Source organism: Pleuronectes platessa, chromosome 16, assembly GCF_947347685.1.
Source record: "Pleuronectes platessa chromosome 16, fPlePla1.1, whole genome shotgun sequence".
Classification (NCBI taxonomy): Eukaryota; Metazoa; Chordata; class Actinopteri; order Pleuronectiformes; family Pleuronectidae; genus Pleuronectes; species Pleuronectes platessa.
In genome coordinates, this window is record NC_070641.1 from 16,007,462 (window position 1) to 16,033,068 (window position 25,607).

At 47.2% G+C, this 25,607-nt stretch overlaps 2 protein-coding genes across 2 annotated transcripts; one reads left to right on the forward strand and one right to left on the reverse strand.

Annotated features, from left to right (window-relative positions):
• The first annotated feature begins 771 nt into the window (after window positions 1-771).
• pam16 (presequence translocase associated motor 16) lies at window positions 772-4,405 on the forward strand. Its single transcript, XM_053443545.1, has 5 exons — window positions 772-900; window positions 1,842-1,926; window positions 2,328-2,464; window positions 2,857-2,922; window positions 4,242-4,405. The coding sequence occupies exons 1-5, from the start codon at window positions 898-900 to the stop codon at window positions 4,323-4,325; spliced, it is 375 nt and encodes a 124-aa protein (XP_053299520.1). The 5' UTR covers window positions 772-897; the 3' UTR covers window positions 4,326-4,405.
• Window positions 4,406-4,731: 326 nt separating this feature from the next.
• On the reverse strand, window positions 4,732-25,178 carry glis2b (GLIS family zinc finger 2b). The gene is made up of 7 exons (XM_053443546.1): window positions 25,073-25,178; window positions 12,135-12,336; window positions 11,915-12,045; window positions 10,127-10,264; window positions 9,888-10,021; window positions 9,677-9,795; window positions 4,732-9,519 (listed from the first exon to the last, which is right to left on the reverse strand). Exons 2-7 carry the CDS (start codon window positions 12,310-12,312, stop codon window positions 8,777-8,779), a joined length of 1,443 nt encoding a protein of 480 aa, XP_053299521.1. The 5' UTR covers window positions 12,313-12,336; window positions 25,073-25,178; the 3' UTR covers window positions 4,732-8,776.
• Window positions 25,179-25,607: the final 429 nt, after the last annotated feature.

Below are 25,607 nucleotides of genomic sequence, written 5' to 3' on the forward strand. Positions count from 1 at the left end.
GCCACTTGTCTCGTCATTGGGTCACCTTAACAGACACAGTGAATGAATGCAAGAGAAAAAATAACTATCGTGCATCATGTTGTATTAACTTGTTATGTCTAATATTATATATTCTAATATTTGCTGATCGCATAACATTAAAAGAACATAAATGTACTTTTTCTCAGAATGAAATATTTTAAAGCCGATACTCTGTGTTGGTATGTAACTGAGTATATTTATTCAAGTACTTCAATTTGAACTACATTTATTAGTTACAGATTACAATTTTTATAATTGATTGAGTCTCTTTTCTTGTAAAAATGCTCAACTTTCCATGGCTCCTGCTTCTTTAACGTTTGGGTTCGCTGCTTTCCCTGTTGATTATTTAAATATTTTGTGTTTATTCTAAATAGTAAATAAAATATGGACCGGATGTCAGTTGTGGGGTAACTTTGGGCCTTATACTAAACAAATCAAGCTGTTGATCGAGAAAATAATCAAGGGGTTAATCCATAATGAAAATAATCATTAGTTGAAAACCATATCAATAAAGTACTGTTTAAATATCAGTGCATCCACAATAATAATATTATTATCTAATATATGATAAATCAACTGTCACATTATGTAGATATTCCAGATTTTTACTTAATAACCTTTTTACTTGTGATGTTTTCTTAAATTGTGGACCCAGTAAAATATTTGAATATTAGCTGCACCACTTTGGCCACTGCAGTTTGACTTCCCTGCCGGTGGGTGGCAGTGTCACAAACACCACCGACACCCAGAGTCAACTTGAATCTTTGCGTTGTTGACGCTTCCTTGAACTTTGACCCTTACCTAACCTTCAGTGGTGTACATGTGAGGATCGTCGGGTCCGAACACTGTCCCGGGTCGAGACACCACTGCACAGCGATGGTAAGAACACAGTTTGTTCTTTTAGCAGATACCTCACCGAGGCAGCGGAAAGGTGCTAGGCAGCGTTAGCATTAGCATGAGGCGGAGCTGCTGTGTGTCATGGTCTCGGGTTTGAATGTCTATCGGTCTTACACCAGGAAGCTGCCTCCTCTTCCTCCTCTTCTTCCTCGAGTGGTTGTTGAAGTTGATGTGTTGAATTGCGAGTTACATCTTGTCCTAACATGGCGGACGAGGTCGTGGAATCTCTGTCGCTGTGTTGACATCAGTAATGAAGGTGTCATTTCATCAGGACCCCAAATTATATCCAGATAACAAGTGTCCGTATCGATAGTTAAACAGAACTGTCACATGATCATGTCTGTTCATTGTAAAGACAGATTCCTGCTCCTGAGTGGAGGTTGTGTTTTATTATCTTCCTTACATATAACTTGATATACAACATATGTCACGAGGCAGATCCATGATGTGTTTAACCTCCTCAATGTTTTACACAATGCAGAAACATATCAATAAGAACTGGACTTTTGTTATGTTGCTACTGGTTGGAAATTACATTGTGATCATTGTTGATTTAGTTTCTATTCGCCAGTCTTTAAAGATTCAGTGTGTAGAGTTTAGAGACATCTAGTGGTGAAGTGGCATGCTGCAGCTGAATACCCCTCACCTCACCCTCCCCTTCCAAACATGAGGGAGAACCTGTGGAAGTTTCAGTTGTCAGTGTTTAGATTGTCCAGGTTAGATGCCAGCAAAAAAACATGGCGGCCTCCGTGAAGTACTTAAATATGAAAGCATGTTTACACACTAGGCAAAACACACTGGACCTTTTAAATTTCACTTTACATCCTCAAACACAGACACCTGCTGCCTCGATCTGTCTGTGATCGTCAGTGATGATCGTCAGTGATGATCGTCGGCTCTTCATGACTGTTTCTTCTTTCCAGGCCAGGGTTCTTGCACAGATCATTGTGATGGGGGCGCAGGTGGTGGGACGTGCGTTTGCCCGTGCTTTACAACAAGAATATGCAGGTATGATCTGGAACCTTAAACGTTTTAGAGTTGGCATGTAAAACTAAGTAGATGTGGAAACTTATGGATGGATAGACAATCAGCCAAACACTGTTGACGGATTCATTTGATGCCATTGTTCATGATATCAAGGGAAGGATAATGTGACTGAAATCAGGATTCACTTTTTGTTATACAGATGCTCAAATAATCAAATAGATCTTCAAGTAATTATCTGTCTTCTAATGGTGTCAGACTGAATTGTAAATGTACAACCAAGTTCATAGAAATATTATAAGATAATATCTTTCAAAAACAATATAGCTGAAGGTTTGCCACAGCACTGCGTTAAGTCATTTTTTGCTTTTACTCTGATCCCGGGTGTGTGACAGTATTTCTGTGCGTTGTGTGTTTTCCCTCAGCGAGCCAAGCGGCAGCGCGGGCCAGGGGCCGCTCGGGGCAGCAGTCAGCCGCTGCCACCAGCATCACCGGGATGAGTCTGCAAGAGGCGCAGCAGATCCTCAACCTCGACACTCTCACCCCTGAGGAGATTCAGAAGGTGCAGTCACACCGTCTGTCTCTTTGAGCGATTCAAGCCCAGTGTCAGTTCTTTGCTGCAGAGCCGTTAACCCTGTTTTCAAATTTGAAGTCTCTCCTTGTCTGAAAATCAGCCTGGTTTCTAATTTGAAAAATAAAACTTCTTTGGACTTTAAATGTTAGGGATTGTCATGGTGGCTAAATCCATGCCTCTGTCAGACACTGCTGTGCATTCCATAGACAGCTCTGTGAATTAGATCAGGAACACATGATTTCACATCTATTTCTTGGCTTTATTTTGTTAATTAATTTGACCTTATTTACCTTTTGATGTAACATTAATCAGGAACTTTGTTTTTACAGTGGTGATGCTAAAAACTGCTTTGTTAACACTAATGTTTTTTGTTCTTCCAGAACTATGAGCATCTTTTTAAAGTCAATGACAAGGGAGTGGGCGGTTCATTTTACATACAGTCAAAAGTAAGTATACTGTTTATTGTGATTCAACACAGTTCACTCTGTTATTTAAGTAGTTTTCTCTTAAGCTGCTTTCAGACATGCACTGAACTCCGGATAATCTCCTGATATTATTATCCGGGGACGTCTGTATGTGAGGATGCAAATCCGAGTGAGAGCCTCCGGACTTTCTCCTTCCAGCCTCCAAATTAAAACTCTGGAAATGTCCGAATGAGCCGATGTGAGAACACAGCAGGAGAAGACATTTGTTACACACGACAGAATCCAAAAAAACAACAACAGTTATCTGAGGATGTAAAAGGCAGCGTCACTCACTTTGAAGACACAGATGAGCTTTCTGGTGATAATGTCCAACACCAGTGTCGATGTGCTGTAAACAGAAACGCATCATCTCTACAGTCACCTCTGCCTGCTGCTGTGTCAAACTCTGAATAAGTCCAGATCTAATTCTCCACAGTTCATGTCTGAAAACAGCTTCACGTTGTTCACACAATGATTTTCAAAAGTGTGACCGAATGAAGGATTGTTAATGCAGCATGTTATTTGTTCTTTAGAAGAGATTTTAATAAGACTGTTATGTTAGGTTTAATAACCACTAAAGTAGAAAAATGTCTGACGTTCATCAAACTGTAAAGAGCAGAGCATACATCCTCAAACTCCTCTTCATCAGTGGTTCCCCAGTTATTTCGCCGCCCGCAACCATCTGCTCACAAGTTTATTTCTAATCCTTCAGCCCATGTGACCAAACCCTGATCTGAAGTTGAGTGTTGGCACAATCTCAGTGACAGTTTTCAAAATGTGACCGACTGCTGCTGAGATGAAACCACTGCGTGCATTTCTGGAAAAAGTCGTTTTAGTATTTTCAGAGAACATCAAGTGACCGTGTGGGGCTGACCCAAGATAATTCAAATCTCTGTGGTTTTATCTAGTCGATGATCACAATTATCAGATTCAAAGAAAGCATTAAAAATTTTTATCAATTCTCCCTTATCCTCATTGTGTTTTCACCCTCGGGAAGTTTCTTTGAGGCATCTGTTAACTTGTTTTGCTCATGACATCTCAATAATGACCAGTTCTCTTTCTGCCTTTGTGTCTGTGTTAAATTTCCAATTATGGCTCATGTGACTCTGAGCGTGAAGGAGAAATCCACTCTTTGAAGTGAGTCGTGTTAGAAATGAAGTTGTGACTATTTTTATCTCCCACCAGCTCCTCTGTGCTCTGGGGGAGCCGTGGTGTAATTTGCTTATTTAAACAAATAACGCCTTTCCCTTCTCTCAGTGATTATTATAATCGGATGTGTGTGTGTGTGTTTTTGTGTCTAGGTGGTGCGGGCTAAAGAGCGTCTAGAAGAAGAGCTGAGTATTGAGTCACAAAAGCAGCAGTCGCACCAGAATACGGAAACATGAAGTATGAAATGATGTCCGCCCTCTCTTTCCTCCCCCTGTCCTCTGTAAATTATGACCCAATAAAAACCTCCTTTTCTCTAGTCTGGGCTTTGTGGCAGCTTATTGGCAGATAATGTCATTTTAAGACAGAGGAGGCGCAAACAATAGTCATAAAAATATTGGTTTATTGTTCTTTTTATAGTTATATTTGACCTCAAGCGTTATGGTTTTGATCCAAGCCAAATGTTTTATTTATTTATGTCAGATTATAGCTGAAACACCAAACACCAAGTTTAAATGGCAGTTTATTGACTATTGAACAGAATAATCTGATATAGACGGACTGGATCACATTTACCCAAATGCTGTAATCTGTACATTTCTTTAATTTTAGTCGTATCTGTGGAACAGAAGTGAAAAAGACGAGTTTTATCAAATGCATCTTTATTAAACATTTTCTCTTTTCATTGACATTATTATCAATATCGTAATAAAATTCCTCTAAAACAGGAGAACGCCTCTATGTTGTACCAATTGGAGACTTTTACAACTCTAAAATTCTGCATGTTCAACCGCAGTGATGCCAGGAAAAAATATATATTTTCATTTAATCTTTTTTTTTTCTTCTCCAAATAGAGTATAACTTCTATATTTTTACCTATAATAAAAAGGCACTTGGAAAAATTCAAATACTGACATAATATCTCACAAATGTGCAAAAAACATAACTTTGAACAAACAGGCCTTGCGTGGCCCTAGTTTTATCATTAACCCTTTGTGCAACACTGCGGCACTTCAGTCACTGGCACCCCTTTACAATGACACTGACCAAGCAAACTAATCATTTCTGTGGCCTTGATTTCAGTTTCCTTTTCCTACCATTAAACAAGGGTTTCTTTAAAGAATCTCTCCAGGAGCACGTACCGCTTTGTAGAAACAAGGACTTGAAATTCAGACATTTTAAGGACTGAGGATTTTTTTTTTATACAATTATTCTTGGTTCTCAAATCGACTGGTGATTAACGGCTCTGCAACGAGAAGGGATGTGGCAGCATCCCCGCGTCCACGCACGTCACGAGGGGTGCAAAAGTGCAGTTTGTTACAGACTGAGCTCAAAGGGTTAATGGATCGTACAGCTTATTTAATATGGAAAAGATGTGGACCCCGGAAGGATCCGTGTCGTTATGATTCAGCGTTCTGCCGCCGCGCCGAGTCTCTGTCCCTGGCTTCCACTGGCAGAGGAGAACCAGACAAACGGAGGAGGAGGAGGAGGAGGAAGAGGAGAGCAGCCTCATCTGTGGGTTTCGCTGTTGCCACGGAAACCATATCTAGCCTACTTAACACCTGTTTTTGATGACATCACAAGCAAGGATTGTCCACTCACAGCGAGAGATTCACTTCAATAGCCGGCCTGAACCCAGAGACAGGCCGTGAGGTGTGGGGGGGGGGGGTGCCGCAGATAATGACTGAATTTTGGAGAAAGAAGCTCAGGTGTGCAGTTTATCTCTGTGGTGAACACAGAGCTCATCCTCAGGCGGGGGGGAGGATTATATTTGCTTTTGTTTACTGTGAATGCAGCTTGTTAGTTTGCCTGGAATGCATCTCTGTGGCCGGGAGGTGGGTGGGGGGGAGGGGGGCTGAGCCTTTTGGGTTTAATCTATAAAAAAAGAAAACACCCAGAGGGCAGACGGAGTTCAGTGGCCTAGTTTCCTGCAGACTGGTACGCCCGTGAGTGGCTGCCACATTGGACACGGCACAGCCAGTGACTTCAGAGCCGAGAGGGCCGTTTGCTGGGTCGGTGGCCAGATGGAGGGCGGCTGCTCGGCGCTGCTCTCCTCTGCCTCTCTTCCTCTGCTGGCACACAGCCTCTCCCTCCCCTCATCTCGCCCCATCCCCTGTCCATTCATTTATTCATTCAGCCAATCCTCTCTCTCTCCCTCGCTCGCGCTCTCTCTCACAGCGACGCCCGCCATTTCACAGACGCATGGCATGCTCTCAGCGTCTGACTGTGGAAATTAAAAGGGAGCGAGAGTTTGGTGTGTGGACCCTCGATACAGAAATATGTGATGGCCGTGTCCCATCTGGGCTCGGGTCATCGTGATGGTCACGGAGGAGTGTGAGGTCATTAGGTTCACCAGGTCCCTAGAACGGTGGTTTCCATACTTTTCTGGCTTGTGACCCTTCAATCCAAAATAGTAACCCTAACCCACAATCACAGTTGATGGCCTAAATTTAAACATAGTTTTGACATATTGTGATTTTTCTTTTTCCTCCCACGTTTCAGATTAGAAAAGATTTTTCTAATGGGTATCGACAACTATATTCCCTATGTAACAGGACTCAGACTAACAGGACTACAAATTCTAAATTTAACAGAGAAAACTGAATGTTTCTATGAGCCCCCAGGTGGGAATCACCGCCCTAGAAGACCACCCGAACCTCTCCTTCTCTCCCTCTCTCCCTCTCCTTCTCTCCCTCTCTCCTTCTCTCCCTCTCTCCCTCTCTCCCTCTCTCCTTCTCTTCGTCCCCTCAAATGACTCGCCCTCAGCAGCAGACAGCCGATTGCAGAGCGGCCGTCGCAGAACACAATAAGCAACTTCGACATCAGGAAAATGTCTCGTCTGAACAACAGCAGAACAAAAAAAAACAATGACAGAAATATAAAACAGCATTAGCTAGTGTCTGATGATGGAAAGGTAAGACCGCCGACATGTGGGAGAGGAGAGGAGAGGAGGAGTGAAAACGGAGAGGAGGAGCGAGTGATTGAGTCTCTTGAGGGAATGTTCCTTGTGTTGATCCTCTCCTGCTCCCCTTCCTCTCCTCTGTGGAGACATCAGTCAACATCGTACATGCATTAGCCCCACGGAGAAACTGACCCATGCAGACAAATAAAAACAAGAGCAAACTAGCTTTGAAAGAACCAAGACTTCGCAGTAACACTTCTTAAAACATGTGAGGAATATAATTTGTGGTAAGTGCATGATGCCTGCTTAATCGAACCGAGAGAAAAGCTTTCTCAGAAGTCAAATGAGTCCGTTTAAAATGAGGCAGTTTGCAATAGTGTGGCTTCCCAGTCAGTCCAGCTGTTTGTGGCATTGAGTGCATCACACCCCCCTCAGTGGCACAATATGCACAACCCACTTCACCCTCTCCTGGTATGTTTGGCACCGCGTGAGAGTTGTTGAACTTGGGACAAAACCTCTGCCGTCGAGGCTAAGCTGGACTTGGATTTGGCCGACCGCCTTCTTTTCACAGCTGGTTTTGGGTCGGGTCACTTTTTGAAAACTACAAGACACTAGTGTTTATCACCACAGTGGCCCTTTCATGCGCAGACTGGCTGTGTCGACTAAATTACGGGAAAGCAGCTGGACAATCCAGGAGCATAGAGGTTCTGTAAACGGCGAGCAGGAGGTTGTGTATCGTGCTCGGCCAGAGGGGGGAGCCAGACGCACTGACGCTTGGATTTTGTGTAAAAAGAGGAATTGGTGATTGCCAGGTGATGTAACACCATTTGTCTGCGTTAAGTCCTCAGATCGCTCTGTGCCCTAAAAGTGAAAAGCCCCTAGTCGACCTGCCCGGCACAAACTCCGGTGGACTAGGCTGGTCCATGTCGGTCACCCTCCCCGAGCCGGGGACAGATTGTCAAAAAGTGCTCTCCCCCTAGTTTGTGTTACACCGGGGGGGAGGCTGAGAAGTTAGCAGCAGTTGTGAGGTTTCAATACTATAACCAGCCGACGCTATTAAGTGCTGTGTTGAAACAAACTGTCTCGGAGCTGAAGCGTTATGCGTCTCCCGCACGAATCCCCAAACAGTTTTGAGTTCACTTGCTTTGGCGTGGCAAGCTTGTCTGAATCGTATTAATCACAGCGGCCCGTGAAAAATAGGTCATAACTTTTAAAAACCATCTTCCTATTGTGTGAAACTTTGCCCAGCTGTGAGTGCGTCATTCAGTTTCATGGTGTATCTAACCCACTGCTAAGCTGGAGGCACACTGTCAATGAAGTGCAGTCATATAAATACTTAAGAATGAATCAGGGCTTTTGTAAGAACACAGAGCACTAAGACACTAAGCACTAAGTTCATGGTCCCTGTCGTCAGAACCAGCAAAGAGGAATGAATAGAGTATAAAACAAGCAACAAGGAGCCAAACCATACATATTCCTGAAAAGAGTTCTTGGGCCCCTGGGTTTCCCAACAATAAAAGAGGCTTGCGTTGTATCAATGATTCTTGTGAGGTGTAGTGTTATCTATTGTTTTTCTTGATTGAAGTTTTGATGGAGGTTTCTCCACCTTTTTGTGCTTTTACACACACGCGCTCTGAAATGCAATTGCCTGGATTTGATTGTGCGAGTCAATCCCCATCACCTTTGACCGCCCGTACCCTAATAATGGCTTTCACCCTCCCGTCCCAACCCCCTGAGCTCTTCTGGAATGTATGCATATGTGTGTGTCTGTGTGTGTGTGTGTGTGAGTCAGTTGACCACAGCTGGCTTGAGCACCACGGTGCCTGGAGGGATGACCACCCAGGACAGCGGATCATGAGACCCTCCTGTGGAGAGGTTCAGGATGCCTCCAGTTACCACGTTCTCGGCCTCCTCCCCCTGGCTCCTCTTGAACTGCTGACTCTGGGCCCTCCGCTCAGACGCTGCCCCTAGCATGGGCATCATCTGCAGGCCCAGGGCCGAGGAGGAGAATGCCGCGGAGAGCAGCGGCGACTTGGCCAATCCCAGCGGCGAGCCGTGGAAGGACAGGATGGACGTGCCGCCGAGGCTGCCTGGAGGCGAGTTGGGGCAACCCAGTGAGCTGAGGTCCAGGGGACGAGGACTGAGGGGAGACAGGGGCACGGCGCCACTCAGGCCCTGCAGAGTGTGGCCTCCCAGGAGAGCAGCCGCTGCCCCTGGGATGATGATGTGGGTTCCGCTCATGTAGGACATCTCTGAATCCTTACCCCCTCCACTCCCAAGCCCTCCACTGTGACTCCCCTTCAGCAGGGAGCCCACCCCCCCGGGGGAGCCCTGCTCCTGAGCCACAAAGTGGCCGTGGGCTTTGATGTGCTTGCGAAGAGAGCTGGGGTCTGTGTAGCGCTTCAGGCAGCCCAGCATCTTGCAGTAGTAAGGCTTGTCCACATAGTGTGTGCGCGTGTGTTTGAAGCGATCGCTGGAGTTGGAGTAACGCTTGTTGCAACCCTCATAAGGACAAATGTAGGGCTTTTCACCTGCAGGGGGGGAAAGGGATTCAAATGTTTGTTCAGAATGAAAAAAGAATGTACTCAGTATCTAATCTTATATCAAAGGTTCATGATGATTCAGATCCTTACTTTTAAACCTACGCGTTCTAGATTTTTGTAATTTGTGCTCCCTGCCTGCACTGACCTGTGTGTGAGCGATTGTGTATCTTGAGGTTCTCCAGACGTGAGAAGCTCTTGTTGCAGGTGGGGCAGCGGTGGGGCTTCTCGTTGGTGTGAGTCCGGATGTGGATTAGCATCTTGTACCTGCGACCACAAAAAGATAAGTTCATCACATCAACTTCCTCTGGAATCCTCCCCTTAATGGTGCATTCCCCCAGTTGTGGGATCTTTCTCACCTGGCATTGAACCCCCTGCCTTTGCGAGCACAGCCCTCCCAGTGGCAGCAGTACCCAGAATCCTTCTCAGGCTTGACATGGAAGTCGTTGACGTGGTCCACCAGGTCTTGTAGGGAGTCAAAGAGCAGGTGGCACTAAAGGGCGGGAAAACATTCAGCATTTCAAACTATTGGTAATGACTGAGATATTGGAATAAAATCCCAGTTTGGCTTCCATGTGTTTGCTTTGCTCCTATTTACCTTCCTCCAGTGGCAGGCCAGTTGTTCATCCGCTGACAGGTCCGGAGAGGCCCGCTTGTCACTCGTCTGGCCAATGAACATGGAGGACGGCAGGTGAAGTCCCGCCCCGGCTCCGATTGGCACGAAAAACTGAAAGGCCTGTGAGATGTGAGAATTCTGATAAACGAAAAGAAAAAGGGAAAATGGGAATCATCGGTCTGCACCATGAAGAAAAACGCAGAAACTTGAACTGTACTTTAGTTCACGATTTGGATCCAGCTCTGGAGTTTTCTTTATCGCAATGTAAGTTTCCTCGATAGCAATATAACAAAAATCCAACATATCAATATAATGCTTGTACATTGTGTAAGTACAGTGAGTAGGTTTAATGATACACTGCATATAAAGATGGACGACAGAACTGTGTTTGAGTCAAAGTGTCTCGATCCCTCCCTGCCTGCCTCATAAAGCCGGCCTCCTCCAGGTTAGTGGATGGGACACGGACCAAACTAAGAGTAATTTTAGATATCACCCAGCCCTCATAGAGCTTTTGTAGCTGGCAGTATCCACTCTGACATGTAGGAGGGAGGACGACAGATATGTCCTGATAACTTCACTTGACAAAAGCTTGACAGGGCGGAGACAAAAATCTCTCGTTTTTTTGTCAATAGAATACACAAATGCTGATCTTCATCTTCAAAAATCAACTCCGGTCTCTCTCTTGACGTCACCCACTCCGTACTACAAAACCTCCCGGTGCTCAGCGTGAGAGCTCTAAGATCCACTGAGCCGCAGCTGGGGCTCGAACACACACGTGCACACGAGCTCGAGCAGACAACACAGAGGAGCCTGGATGAAAATGTCGAATTAAGAATAAGGGACATTTAAGTCCAAGCTGTCATGTGAGAGCAAGGCAGCGCAGGGAGAGGAAGGGTGCAAATGGATCACAATACGGCGGCTGTCTAGTCGTCTGAAGCTATGTCAGAAATGTGTATGTGACAAATTTCATGAAATAAGGCCAATTCCATGCACCGCCGGAGTTCTGCCTCTGCATGCAAAACTATGTGAGCTGCTTTGTGAGATGCTATAGGGCCGAGGAGCATGTGAGTGTGTGCAGCTGTTCCTCCGCGAGTGGCTCTTATTTGTTTTGTGTGTGAGAGAGAAGAGTGTCCTATTTGCGTCAATGAGGGATAAAATAAAGTGTAGAGTGTGTGTTGCGGTGAGGTCGGGGGGGCTATCTAGGACTCAATGGGACGCCGGACGGCTGAATGGTCCCAGCCTGTCTCAATTTATTGGAGGGGAATTGAATTAGGCGGCGTGAGGTCTGCATGGCTGTACCTTGTCTTAAATCCGATTATACATGTACACACACACAGGCACACACACACACATCACGCCAGTGGGGCCAGTGAGTATGTGAGTAAGTAGCACAGAGAGAGGCACTTGTTGGGGACACAGGAGGTGTTTGATAAGAGCTAAAACCTCCCCTCCCCCCTCTCTGGCTCCCCCCCTCTCTCTCTCACTCACTCTCTCTCTCTCTCTCGGACTCACACAGGCCTCCAGCTCCTTGCACAGCCTGATGGGGAGTTTGACACAACCCCATGTTGTTCCTGATTTTGCTGACCCCCAACAGGCTGAGTCACTCGCCGCTAAAGACACTGAAAGACTGTGTTCAGTTTTTCAACCACTCAGAGGCGAACGAAGAGAGAGTGGGAGGGGAAACAAAGGGAAAGGACAGAGGTGTAGGTGGGCCCAATGAAAGCTGTGGTAGGCGTGTGTGTGTGTGTGTTCAAGCTCCGTCATACTCACCCCTGAGGGGACGTAGTTGCCGTTGGTCATTTCTGGAGAGCTGGGGGTGTGGCGGGAGCAGGGAGACATGCTCAGGTCCACCGCAGGGGGGGTGGGGGTGTCTGTTCGGTCGTGAGGGCCCACCTGCACACCTGACACACACACACCTGGTGAGATTACCTTTAATGGTTTTTCTCACCCAAACATTTGCGTCTTTTGGTTTCATGTCAAGGTCACCTACCTGTGCATGGAGAAGCTGGCGAGGCCGGCTCTATGACTGCAGTCCCATCGTCCGCCATGCGGAGCTGGCGAGCTCGCTTGGGGTATATTGGGGAGAGGGGAGGTGAGCGCACCCCTCTGTCCCGCCCACTGGCCCGCCGAGGGAGCTTGAGGTCCAGGGGCTCATCCAGGGACAGCATGACAGCAAGTCGCCGACCTCCCACCTGCGCAAACAACCAATCACAGAGGGTCAGAGCCAGGCCAAGCGGGGCCATTGCAGGATTGCTTTCTTTTCATATAAACACACAGATGAAGAAATTCTGCAAACAACAGGAGACACATTCTCACACCTGCCATATTTCCCACGTGAAACGCTGCTGAAGGTTTCTCACATTCCACGATTCCCACTGGGAAAGAACCACTCTGAAACAATGGTAAACTGACCACATTGTAAACTGAAACACTGAGTAAGCCAAAGAAAAATAAACACACACACGCAGAGATGTGAGGGACCCCTCCTCCTTTCCCCCGCTGACCTTTACTCACACACTCTTCCTGAGGAATGTCTACAATCCAATCCAGATGGTCGCCCTCGCCACCGGCCCAGCTTCACCCTACCCCTTGGCCAGTAACTGGCCCTTCTACCCTATCACATCACCCACCTCCCCAGGCCACCCCCCAGCCCTACAGTGTGTACCTTCAGACACCATGAACCTTTGAGCTCCACCATACCGACCCTAGCCCCCCCCCACCCCAGGGCCTTCCAAGTCCAGCTGCACCCAGTCCGCCCACCTCCTCCTTCCTCTAAACACACTGACCCCTGGACCCACCCCGAGGGCTGTGTGCAGGACGGACACTAGCTGTCATGTTAAGTTCTTCAGTCACAGGACTGAACCAGCATCACATGCATGCACAAGCAAACACCTAACATGAACCCTGTGAGTCAAGGCACAAACCTCCTGAAGAAATATGATATTATATTGAGGTATTTTTGAGGTATAGACTTTCACGAAAGTCAGATCTTTTCAACACAAATGTAAATAAATGCTGAGTCCATTCTCCTGTAGCCAGCTTGTACTGTTTCACACATACAGGTGGTGCTAGTACAGTACTGCTGGTTTATAGCCAAGCTCCCCATTCAGCACAATGTGCTCGGGTTCACTGCTTCTTCCCACCAGGCTCATGCACAAACGCACAAATCTCCTCAGAGCATTTTCCATCATAACACACATACACACAAACACACACGTGCACACACACAACGTTGCAGAACAGCTCCCAGTGCATGTAATGGGTACACCAAACACACACACACACGCACACACACATACACACACACACATAAACACACACACAAGCAATTAATCAAACTGTAATTTCAACAAATTCACCCGGCCTCCCTCTCCCTCATACATGCCGACACAAACCGCGGTTGGTAGTGAATGGTGGGCTTTGAGAGTGACTGGCCGGGGGCCACATGAGAAGCCCTTATGTCTGGGAGGCACGGAGCAGAGAGGTCACCAGGTTCACCGGCCCAATGAGAGATGATCAACCGCGTACATTCATACACACAGCCGGGGGGGGTCACCAGTTGAGGGTTCAGGGGTATACAGAGAAGGATGATACACACATGCATTGGTAAGATCAGTGGAGTCTACTGTTTGAGCATCCTCATAAAGCACCATTATGACATGAATGTCTCACTCACTTCTGAATTTCCCTCGGGATTAATAAAGTATCCATCTATCTATCTATCTATCTCTAAAAGTGGGGCTACTTCTGTCCCATGGATGTTTTCTCGGACCAGAAAAATCGCACTTTGCTGTATTTACCCTTTGGTCCCTACAAGTAACCCTAAACCACCTGTGCAACTAACAAGTCAATCAGGCCGCAAAGAGCAAACGCACGAGAGTCCCATCAGTACGGCAGTGAGCTGAAAACAAATCCCCAGATTGTCCCCATGTGACACAGCATATGGCCAAAAATGCTCACATTTTAACAAGATGTAAAGAGAAAACAGTTGCTGCTACGATCGATAGATAGATAGATAGATAGATAGATAGATAGATAGATAGATAGATAGATAGATGGATGGATGGTTGTGGGTAGGTGGGTAGGTAGATAGATAGATAGATAGATAGATAAATGGTTGAGTGGGTAGGTGGGTAGATAGATAGATAGATAGATAGATAGAGGACAGCGATGCCTAACACATGAGCACAATTAACCTATGGCATCTATCTTATTACAGCTAAGAAGCACATGACCCACACGTTTCCCTCAACGGCCACTGTGACACTGAAATGTCAGCGGTGACTCGAAGCACAAGCGGCAGGAAAACCTCACCGCAGCGTGTGTCGTGTTCGGAGAAGGGCAAGGTCACACGAGAGAGAGAGAGAATTAGAAAAGGTATTTCCAGCAAGCTGCAGCGAGTCAGTAACTAAATCAAACACATCACTTCTTCAAGCGTAAACAAACACTCAACTCAAAAGTCGTTCGAGTCTTTCAAGACGCAGCACGCAGGCATGTGAGCCGAGACAGTGTTGAATGAAGTTTGACCTTTAGCAGCAACAGGAAGGCCTACTTGTGTTTACACTGTCTCCTTATCGCTGTCAAGCATCCTCAACATCTAAAGAGAGATTTAAGTTTACAACAGTGCTGAAGATCATCAGTCAAACTTTGTGAGCGTGCAATTAAGAGCCAAAGACCCAAAACAGAACAGCGAGGGAGAAATCTGAAATATCACATGGAGCAGGAGAGAATGGGGCGAGTGAGGGAAAGATGCAAAGAAAAAAAGGAGGGAGGGATGGAAGCAGCGAAGGAGGAAAGGAGTGCAACAGGAAGCTACTCCGTGAGCTACCAATGGCCTCAAGCCAAAGTCTTCAGACACAGGAATTCCATGCAGAGGGCAGGGAGGGAGGAGGAAAAGTGCCAGGAGAGAGGGAGGGAGGGAGGGAGGCACAGAACCAGGAGGGCGGGTCGCACTTGTGGTTTATTGTCAAAAGGGACGTCTACATGAGAAAGGACGGGCACACGCTTAAAGCCATATCTCCCTGTGGTTGAACGTTAATTCTTTTTGGTTTTATGCTGCAAAGCCTTACGGGACATTATTTGTACGTACACACATATCCCCTCGTTTTAGCTTCTGCAATGGAGGACGTGTCATTTTTCTTCGTATTATATCAATAGAAATATAAATGTTTTTAGACCAAAGGATAAAGTGAGGCGATAATTGTCAGTTTAGTCACTGATGATAATTTTCAGGTGGAATTTAATGTGGTTTCACAGGCTGAATGAATCATTAGAGGCTGATTCTCGCTGTTGTGCGTATTTAACTTGAGACAAACACACTCCACATCTCGATGGGCAATCAGACAAACCTCAGTTGCACAGCCTGCGAACCCGACCAATCAGTGAGCTCATGTTTATTCATTCTTGCAGATGGGTCTGTCCCAGATTTCCATTCCAGCCTGAGACGGGTCGGCCCATTTACAACCGTTTATCTAAAATGGAAGAAAGAGGACTGACAGTGGAGAGGACTGTCGCTTAGATGAGGAGAGGTTCAGTTAAATCCAGTCACACACTCAACAGTTTATTTTCTAAGGAACGAGTCTACAGCGTTCATCGACTCGCAGCGTCAAAGGTTTGGTTGACGGTTGGTTGCAGGTCGATCCTATTGCATCCAGAGGTTCCAGACACTTCCTCAGAGGCGATTTTGTCCGGGAGTGCCAAGCTAGCAATTCCACTTAATCTGCCATACAGTGAGATTAGGGCTTGAATGATCTATAAAAAGCCATTTGACTGAGATTTCATAGTGTGTCAGTGAGCCTCATGGCCGGCTAAACCCAGGATTATCGTACGAATCATTGACCGAACTCCTCTTGGTGGGGTTGGGATGGTTGTGGATGACTGAACGAATGGAAGGATGAAATGCTGTGTTTCAGGATAAAAATGCAATATTAACCAGTATAAAAATCCTTATTTTTCCAATGAGGCTTTCGGACGTTGACTGAACTCTGGCCACAATCATCTAGCGAAGCAATGTGAGAAAGCAAGTGTCTGAGTCAGTTGCAGATTCTCTTCTGCCAACCAAACGCCTCGAGTTTGACTTCATCTAGAAACTTGTTTTAACTCCTAACACAGAGAAAGTCTTCATGCAAATCTCATTTTAATGATGCTATCCATCCTTAAATTCCATAGGAAGAGAAGCAGGTATAAAAGGAGAGAGGAGCTGCACATTGGCACGAGGGTTGGAAACTTACCCCAAGCCGTAGTCGATTTATTAGACTCCCTAGTAGCTGCTACATGACATGAACAATACGCGATTGAGGGCCCACATGTAGCAACATATGTTTTGAGTCACTACTCAGTTTTTCTTCCATTCAAAACTATGCGACACAAGTTTTTAATCAACTAAATAGTTATTATCTACACTGTAGTATCAGGACAGCAATATGATAAACACACAATCCCCCCCCCCCGGGAGGGTCGATGACTCACAGTGTTTAAGCAGCCAACCTTCCAAATACTAATGCTCAAGGCACTTCACACACCAGTACTGTAGGCTTTGAAGAGCGGTGAGTAATCTTACAATAACGTGGGGCATTTCACAACATAGCGGTTTCATAGCGAAGGAACCAATGAACACAGCAGGAGGCCGGCCACCCTCAGAGAGGAGAGGGAGAGGAGAGGAGAGGAGAGGAGAGTGTGTTTGTCTCTGAACTCTGATTGTCTCTGATTTGATTGACATCCCCACCCCGACTCACTTTGACCCCCCACTAGCTCAGCTGGGCCTCTTTACCTCCTGCAGTCGGCTGAACACATTCCCTCCGACCCTCACTCTCTCCCATACTTCCATATAAACAAGAGTTTGCTCTTCCTCTTCACCTCCCGGGGCTACATCCCCATCGTCTGTCATTCCTCTCCTTCATCAACCCGTCTCATGTCTCTCCCTCTCTTTCTTTCTCTTTGCTTTCCCCCTCCACCCACCCTCCAACCCACCACCTCTTTTCAGTCCATTTCTGTGGCCTCTCCCGACAGGCAGTGATGCAATCCTACGACTCCTGGGCGCAATCACAGGGTCTGAAGTTGGCTTGCCAGCCAGGCCGGGGCGTCACCACACCACACTCAGTAGACGAGCAACAGGAGAGGAAAGAAGGGAGGGTGGGAGAAAGAAAAGAAGAAACGGAGCCAATGCGAGTTGGAGGAAAAACAGTCTGAGGCTGTCAGAGTTGGTGGTGGGCGAAAAGAGGAAAAAGTGCGGCGATAAAAGTTAACAGCTCTGTTTTATAGATTGTATTAAACTTGGGGTGAACATGTTTTTCTTTTGTGTTTGTGTGGTGCGGTGTTTGCTTTCTTCGAGGTTCTGTGGGATGTTTTACATGGATTTGATTGTGGATGATCAAACAGCACAACAGTAAAGCTCCTAGTCCTCTTGTACTGGGGTTGGTGGATATATTGGTCCGTCATATTGACAGAGCTTCGTAACTTCCACTGTCTGTACCACTGCAGATATATTATGAAGGGATATTTTGCCGTCTGTCCACACGACCTCAGATTTATAAAACACCCCCGTCCAGACGAGAACACAAAAAGGTCAAAAACAAGCATGCCAGGCCAGAAGGTGCTAATAGAGTCTACATAAACAATCCATTAAATACCAGAGAAGAAACATCGAGAGCACGCTAGGTGAGCTTACCATCCCGTCAACTGGTGTGTACTCATTACACAAAGCAACAGTGGACATACACAAAGTATGTCAGCTATGATGTCATCGTTTCCCAAACGCTCCATTTTACGCAGCTACTGTTGTTTTTGTGAAAATCTGCAATTTGGAATTCCTTTGTTTCAGTCACTTAAAATACAGTTTTGGATGAGGGGCCCAAAACTACTGTTTTGCTAAATAATCACACTAATGTGGACAGAGTGTTGATGATGTCATTATATCGAACTCACATCAACATCTGCATCAGTCGAACAACTTTACGTATGAAATTTCTGATGTTTGAACTTTGTCAGAGCTGGGAGGTTGACTCCAGAGATTTATACCTTGTGCCGGGTATGTACAGGTGTGTGTGCATGTAACACACTCACACACACACACACACACACACACACACACACACACACACACACACTAACACACACACAAACACACACACACACACACACACCAGATCAGGTTTAACAAGCTTTGTTGAGGCAGACCTCCCCTAAAGCCAGCAGAAAGAAAGGTCAGGTTAGGAATGCAAAGCACTGGCACCTGCCTAAATCTTTAAAACACCAGATTCTCTCAGCGACCGCACGCACACACACACACACACACACACACACACACACACACACACACACACACATAGTAAGAAACAAGAAGGCCCCTGCTGACCACTCCCTAAAAATCCAGGTTTATAATTTAAGAGAGATTACTTTTAAAACCAAAGAAAAAGGTGTGTAGCCATAACCATTAAACATCTCCAAGCGTGCTATGTGAGTACACATAGCAGCTGATGAGCAGGACAATGGTTCGAAGGTATTTGGAGGTATCTTGGATGAGAAATGTCTCTTTCGCTCTTCTTTCATTTCTTTTATTTCTCTCCCACAAAGTCAACAGCAGACTGAGTTCATTTTGATGGAGGTGACATGCGTATGGAAACTGCTGCACGATAAGCTGCAGACCGGGGCTATATTTCAGCCCCAGTTTCTGAGCCAATGCGGTTTGTCCGTCCAATAACAGCTTCAAGGATCAGGGTATGAAGTATGGGGCCACACAGTCCAAGCACACTGAAACACACAGACTGTATTTGTTCGACTGTACAGACATGGATACGTGTACGAGAACACACACGTACACACGCTGGTGCACAGCTGTGTGCTGTGGAGTTCAGACCAGTTCAGAGAGCGCTGTGGTACCACTCCAGCTATGGGAGGGGTGTACCTGTCTCACAGTCATTTTCCTGGATGGGGATGTTATAGCACCACACGCATGAGAAACAAACCCCTTGTGCCCTTACACACTGACCCCAGCCACTTTCATTTGCCTGCAACTCAATAAGCCAACAGAGCACAGTGAACTCCCTGGGAACCAAGTCTTCTTATTCAATAGCCGGTAATATGATTCCAACAACAGCTTTATGCAACACGGCCCCTTCAGGCCGGGGGGTAAGGCGTGGGGTGGGGTTGAATAGGGTGGTGGGTGTTCTCTTTATCGCTCTGTGGCTTTTTCGGACATGTTGAAACTCCTGGATGGCCCCTCCCTGTCCCTGGAGAGGGCTGGGTGACACCTATGCACCAGCCATGCTGCCAGATGTGCGGGGAGACAACGAGTGTGTCCGTTACTGTGTGTTTCAGAGCATGTGAGTCTGTATGTGTGTGTGTGTGTGTGTGTTTATGCAGCGAGAGGCGGAACAGGGCAGTGGCTCAGCTTCCAAAACCAAAGCACATTGGAAGGAGACGAAAACAGGAAGAGGGAGAAGTACAAAACAGCAGAGAGCAATTAGCAGATGAAGTGACGTGATGTGATGTGTGTGAGCGTGTGTGTGTGTGTGTGTGTGTGTGTGTGTGTGTGTTGGGGGCAAACACTGAAGCAGGTCTTGCTTCTTTAAATTTGGGCGTGCCAACCCCCACCCCCCATACCTTACTGTATGCTGTACCTCCATTTTAACCCTTCTGCCTCCCTCGACGGTGCTCACGTACACACACAGCTTGTGTTGTCTTATTCTTACTGAGGCTGTGCCAACTTACCGGCAGCGCCTCTCCTCTCTTCTCCTCTCTTTAGAACACCGGTTTTCCCTCTGCCACGCTTCCCCTCCCCTCCCACCACGGCTGGCAATAAGACAAGGTCAATATGACAGTCTTTTCCCTCTGCTCTTTTTCTTTCCTCCTTTATCTCCCTCTCTCATTTCCCCTCTGTGTTTCTGTGTTCCAGCTCAACTAAGTGACAGGCTCCACCCTACAGCTTCCATCTTTTTGCAGAGAGCGACAGATGCAGAGGGACAGATGGAGGGAGACTGGGATGGCATCAGAGTTGAGCATAATGCCGTAAAATGGAGTAGCGCTGAACTCCCGATTTAAATTGGTTGGCACGTCCCATTTGTGCGATCTGTTGGAAGCGAGCGTCGGGGGAAATCTGGCGCTGATTCCTCCTTTTCATTTGGCCGAGCTAATAAATGTGCAGCGGACAATCACACAGTGTATCAGCTGCCGTGGAATGAATGAGCCGGGGAGAGGATCTCAATTAGTGTTTAAGGTCAGGCCAATATTCATGCCCTTACACTCTGCTGTCCTGAATCAATGCTGACATTTAGATTCAATTAAGGAATGGCCGAGCTCACTGTGACCGACAACGCCATTTATCGAAGCCCGAGCTAACACGGAGCCACGACGCTAAAACGCTATTGGACGTAGTAAAAGAGAGCGACAGGCTGTGTTAAAACAGTGACGGGCGATAATTCAAGATGGCCGCTGAAGGTCGATTATTACAACTTTTAGCTGGCGATAAAAACAAAGAGGGTGTCTGGGCATCTGAGGTCCGTCTTTATATCACAAAACCACAAACTTAAAACATTTCCAAATTACATAAGGCTCCCTCATACGAGAAACAGCCAGGCTACATGTGAATTAAATCAGTGCTGGCAACGTCTCCCCAACACCACAGAGAAGGTAAACACTTAGAGGCCAAACTTTTTTCTCTTTCACCGCATGTGTCAGATGGAGAATCTCTTATATAATGTGTGCGTCTCTGATGCAGCTGGGGGGGGGGGGGCCTCATGGAAAGTGGGCGACAAAAAACGAGAGAGAGAGCAAGAGGGACAAAAGCAGAAGGGGGGGGGGGGGGGGCAGGAGCGTGGAGGAGATGGAGTCCCAGGGAGTTTTGGGATGGAGGGAGGAGGGGGTGAAGGGGGCAAAGTCTGGAAGCTCGCTGACAGGACTGGATGTGCCCAGACAGAGAGCCGGGCCCAGGCCCAGACATGAGAGCCTTTTCTGAGTCTCAGAAATGCCTCGCCCATCTCTCCCCCATCCCCATTCTCTACAGTTATAAAGAAAAAAACAGGGCATCAATTCCTCTCTCCCCTGCACGTCTCTCCCTACCCATTGTGTCATTCCTCTTCCCTACTTCCAGGCAGAGCTTCAAACAGGCAAACACACACGTACACACCTCAGTCACACTGAGCGGCCGTCGTGCTGCTGAGGTTCTACTAGAGAATCCAGGGTGTTGGCCCAGCGAGTAAATAATAATACAAACCAGCTGCGTCTCGCGTCATATTACGCACGACTCACAGCTTCCTGGAATGAACTCCCACTTAACTAAAGAAGCTCCGGCTAGATGCACGTTTACTATCACCCATAAGTTAAATATCAAGTATGCTGATGGAAACAACCCATAATGGTTTTCCTCCAACCCCCCCCCCCCCACCACACCACTCCTTCCCCCCGCTCACACTCTGCCAGCTCCTTTACATTACTGTAAGTGTTTCATGTCTTGGCTTTATTCCCCATATTTCTTCTTTAACTTTTCCTCATCAAGTGTGCCCTGCCCTAGACATGGTCTGTGTTTCGTCCGAGGGCCTCTGCGAGCTGAAATTCTCTCACGATACGAGCAGTGAGCAGGGAGCGCAGAAGTAGCATGAGTGAGAGAGAATGAGAAGAGGTAGGGTGGGGTAGCTGGAGTGAGGCACTGAGTTGTCTGTGTTTATTTTGGAAATGCTGGCCTGCAGACTTGCAGCAGAGGAACTGACCCCTCAACTCCAACGTGGCGGATTCTCTCAGAAAGAGCGCAATGCGTCCATTTGGGATGTCCCATGCAGGTGATTTTGAAAAATGGTCGACCATGTGCCCCCGAGGGGGGGCCATTTTAAAACACCCTGGGGATCCAGGAACGGTCTGCTCCAGGAGGAAACAGTGAGGCTGTGAGGTGATTAGTGGTTACAGTTTAACTGGAGAAAAATGCACGGTCCGTGAGCCCAGCCAGCCAGGGAGCGAAGCGGTATGCGCTGGTCTCTTTCAGTTCACAAGTTAGTGGGAGTCAAGCTCTGCATCTGCTTTGTCTATTCTAAATGTACAGGTCCAGGAGCCTGGCCATCGCCCAGCCTGGACGTAGCACACTGTAAGGCACCGAACATGGCTCAACACCTCCACTGCAGCAGACATGGCAATGATTAGTAAAACGTCAAATATATTTGGAACATTTTGAATGATTTCTGAGCAAACCATTTGACATCCTCATATGATTTTTGTTGGTATCATGAGCAGCCAACATCTGATGCAAAAATAAGTAAGGGTTTGTCAATAACAGGGGGATTGGAAACCTGAATGATAGACATTTGTTGCTGTTGTGTCACAAGAATATATGATATTGTAGAGAATATATATTGTGACTCAATATAGCTTCATCTTTTTCTACTAACGATGGACGCCCCCCCCCCCCCCAAAAGGCCAAGAGCTCCGATGTGCAACTCCATTAAGCATGTCAGAGAAATGCCCTAATAGTGGCTGTACTTCATCCGTGGAGCATCATAATGCATGGATGAAAAAGCTGTTCATCGGATTAGCATTCATTAATCTACAAATGTAGCAACAAGAATAGGACATATCTGTCACGGTGAAATAAAGTGGCTCTGTGAGAATGAGTGCAGGTGCATCAGGTGCTGTGTTTTCACTGCATGCCGCCTCATTCACTCACCACTGTAATCCTCCCTCCCCTGCTGCTGAGTAGCATTTCAGTTTGACGGTAATCCCCGGCAGCTATGAAACCCTGCTGTGATATTAATTCAAACACTCTCCCTCGGTGTAGTTTGTGCCACTTATATTCCACCCACTAGTAGCGGCCAAAGACCCTTTGAGTTTCCCAGTGGCCAGCATGTTTTAGTGCGAAAACCAAATCTTCCTCTCGTCACCTTTTGATTTCCGATGACTTTCTTGGCGACTTTATATCAAATGAGGTGCACTTTTATTGCTCCGGTTTAAGGCATTTAGTGCAAGTGCAGTGTGGGTTCCCACCATCCCTCTACCACATGCCTCGTGGTTGCACTCTGACGCAGGAATATGCTATTAGGGTCCACCTTTTCCACCATAAAGCAGCTGCCTTTCCCTCGCAGTTTGGGACCTCAGGGGTATGATGTCACTCAGTTGTGGTAAGGGGCAAAATCTCAAACAGGGGAAAAGTTACCCATGACTTGATTTCGGAGACTGGCAAGGTGGAAAGCCTTTCTGATGTAACCACCGCTACGCTGATTACAGCAGATGAAGCCAGTTTGTGTCAAACCAGTTGCTCTGAGCGAAACTGTGCAAGTTGTTGCTCCCATGCAGCTGCCTTAGAATCTACGTTTGGCCAAGCAAACAGTCAGGATGAAAAAATGTACAGCGTATAAGGCTGCCCACACAAACACATCCTGTGAGTGTGGAACGCCACCACACGGATGCACGGCCGGACCACATGGCTTCAGGGTGAGGCGGAGACCAGGTGTCCTGCGAGAGAGGCGCTGCCTAAATTACCAGCTTGTCAACGTCCCCTGTCCTTTTTTTCCACAAGGATGTTACAGCTGTGGCTAAACTGATCATCAGCTGATTGGATAAACAACACACTGAGCAGGCTGTGGATGTGAGGAGCACCTGTGCTCACAGTTCAGTGAGGGGTTATGGATTAAATAGCAGAGGCCTGGAACAGGGAGGGAGAAAAAGGGGAAGAGGAAGTCCTCCCTCTGTAGAGTGCCTCTGCGGCCTCTTTCACTGAGGTCCAGTGGGCCCATAGCCAGACCTCCTTAGGTCTCATGTGCCATCTTGTTTAAGTTTCCTTCGTGCAATAGCACAGTATTATACTAACACTTACAGCCGCCTTGGAAAAATACGGCCATTCTACTCCAAAATACAACTGCAGCCCCCTGAGTGTGCCTCGATCTGCATTGTGGCCTAATGCTTTTTAATGATCAGGCCTTATTCCACTCCAGCACGGGGCTTGTTAGGTCTGCCTTGGCAGGGCTCAGCTCTTTCCCGTGGCATCCTCTGGAACAATGAACCCGTGGGAGGCAGCCAATCGGGAGAAGGTCCATCCCAAACCCAGTCCCAGTGTGCACACAATTAGGCTTGGGGACAGTGGAATTGCTTAATTGGAGGAAAATAGCTCTTTATCTAGGCCTCTCTGCCTGTGTTCATCCTTGCCCCCTGCACTTCATGCCGTGGCCCCCACCAAGTTGGAATTGGTGCAACGCGAGATGATAAAACGGCAAAGATGTCACGGGTTTCATCCATCGCCCATGTGTGGAGCGGACAAAGGGCTTTAAGCACAATTAACTCGTGTTGCATTCAAGTACCAGCTGCTGTGACCAGCAACATGAGCACACACTCAGAAGAACTCAGTGCACCCTCTCGGTGCCATGAAGTGATTGCATATTCATTCTTTCATGGGGAAAATGTATCATGAATCTGAGAATGACCACAATTTCCAGTGGAGGTCAGAGCTCACCCACCGTTCTATTTACAGATGCACCCCAGGTTGAGGTGGCTGTCAGCACTCAGCAGACGTCGAACTCTTTATCAGATGTTGTGACAGAGTGTTAGAGAGCTCAATGCAAGCCTGCATCTTGCACAACAGCTGGCTGAGCTTCTGATGTACGTATATAAAGGACATGGTTTGTGCTGCACCCTAAAAAAAATAAAGGCCTTTCAATGCTGAGGAGGGAGATGCCCGTTTACAGTGGATCCAGAGGGGTACTGACAAGGTGTCTGCGTAAATGGCACAAACGCCGGTAAAGGCACGTCCGCCACAACCGGCCTCGAGTGGCACCAGTGCGCGGGCTCCAGGCTGCAGGATATCCGCGCACCGCTGGAGAGTCTCTGAAAATAGGTCACTGCCCAGTTTGAACTCGAGCGATTTTTTCACATCGGCGTCGCGCACTCACACCGACGTGGACACACATGACAACACGCACATTACGCAGGACTGACATGCAAGACGAGGGGTCTTACCTTGCTGGGCGTGGGGGGTGGTAAACGCCGCGGATACAGCCGAGATATGCCCGACTCGGTCTCCCTCTTCCCGGTGCAAACTTCGCACGCAAAGTCCCGTGGCTCAAACAGGCGTCGGCGTCAAGTGACTCCTCGTCGGTGTTTCGCTGTTTTAACCGAGACGTCGGTCTGTCAGGTCTTGAGAGGATATCACCAGGTGTCTGGAGAGGCGGTCCGCTCCCAGACCATTGTCAGGATTATTTCTAAGCATGGGAGAAAAAAGGGCTCGAACGCAGCTTATGTGACAGCTGGTTGGGTGAATAAACACTAATCTATGGAGTGACAGCCCTGTGCGTAACCGTGGGGCGATCTCTGCTGCATGTTATCATTCCACTGGGAAGCCGTCAAGAAAAAAAGTGTAAACACCCAGATCCGGAGTCTGAACTGTTCCCACTGTGGAAAAACCAAGAGCCGCTGGTTGCATCAAAAGCGCAGGGGGGATCTCCTCCTAAATTCAATGCGCATCGCTTAATGGCAACGCTGGTCAGAGTGGGGG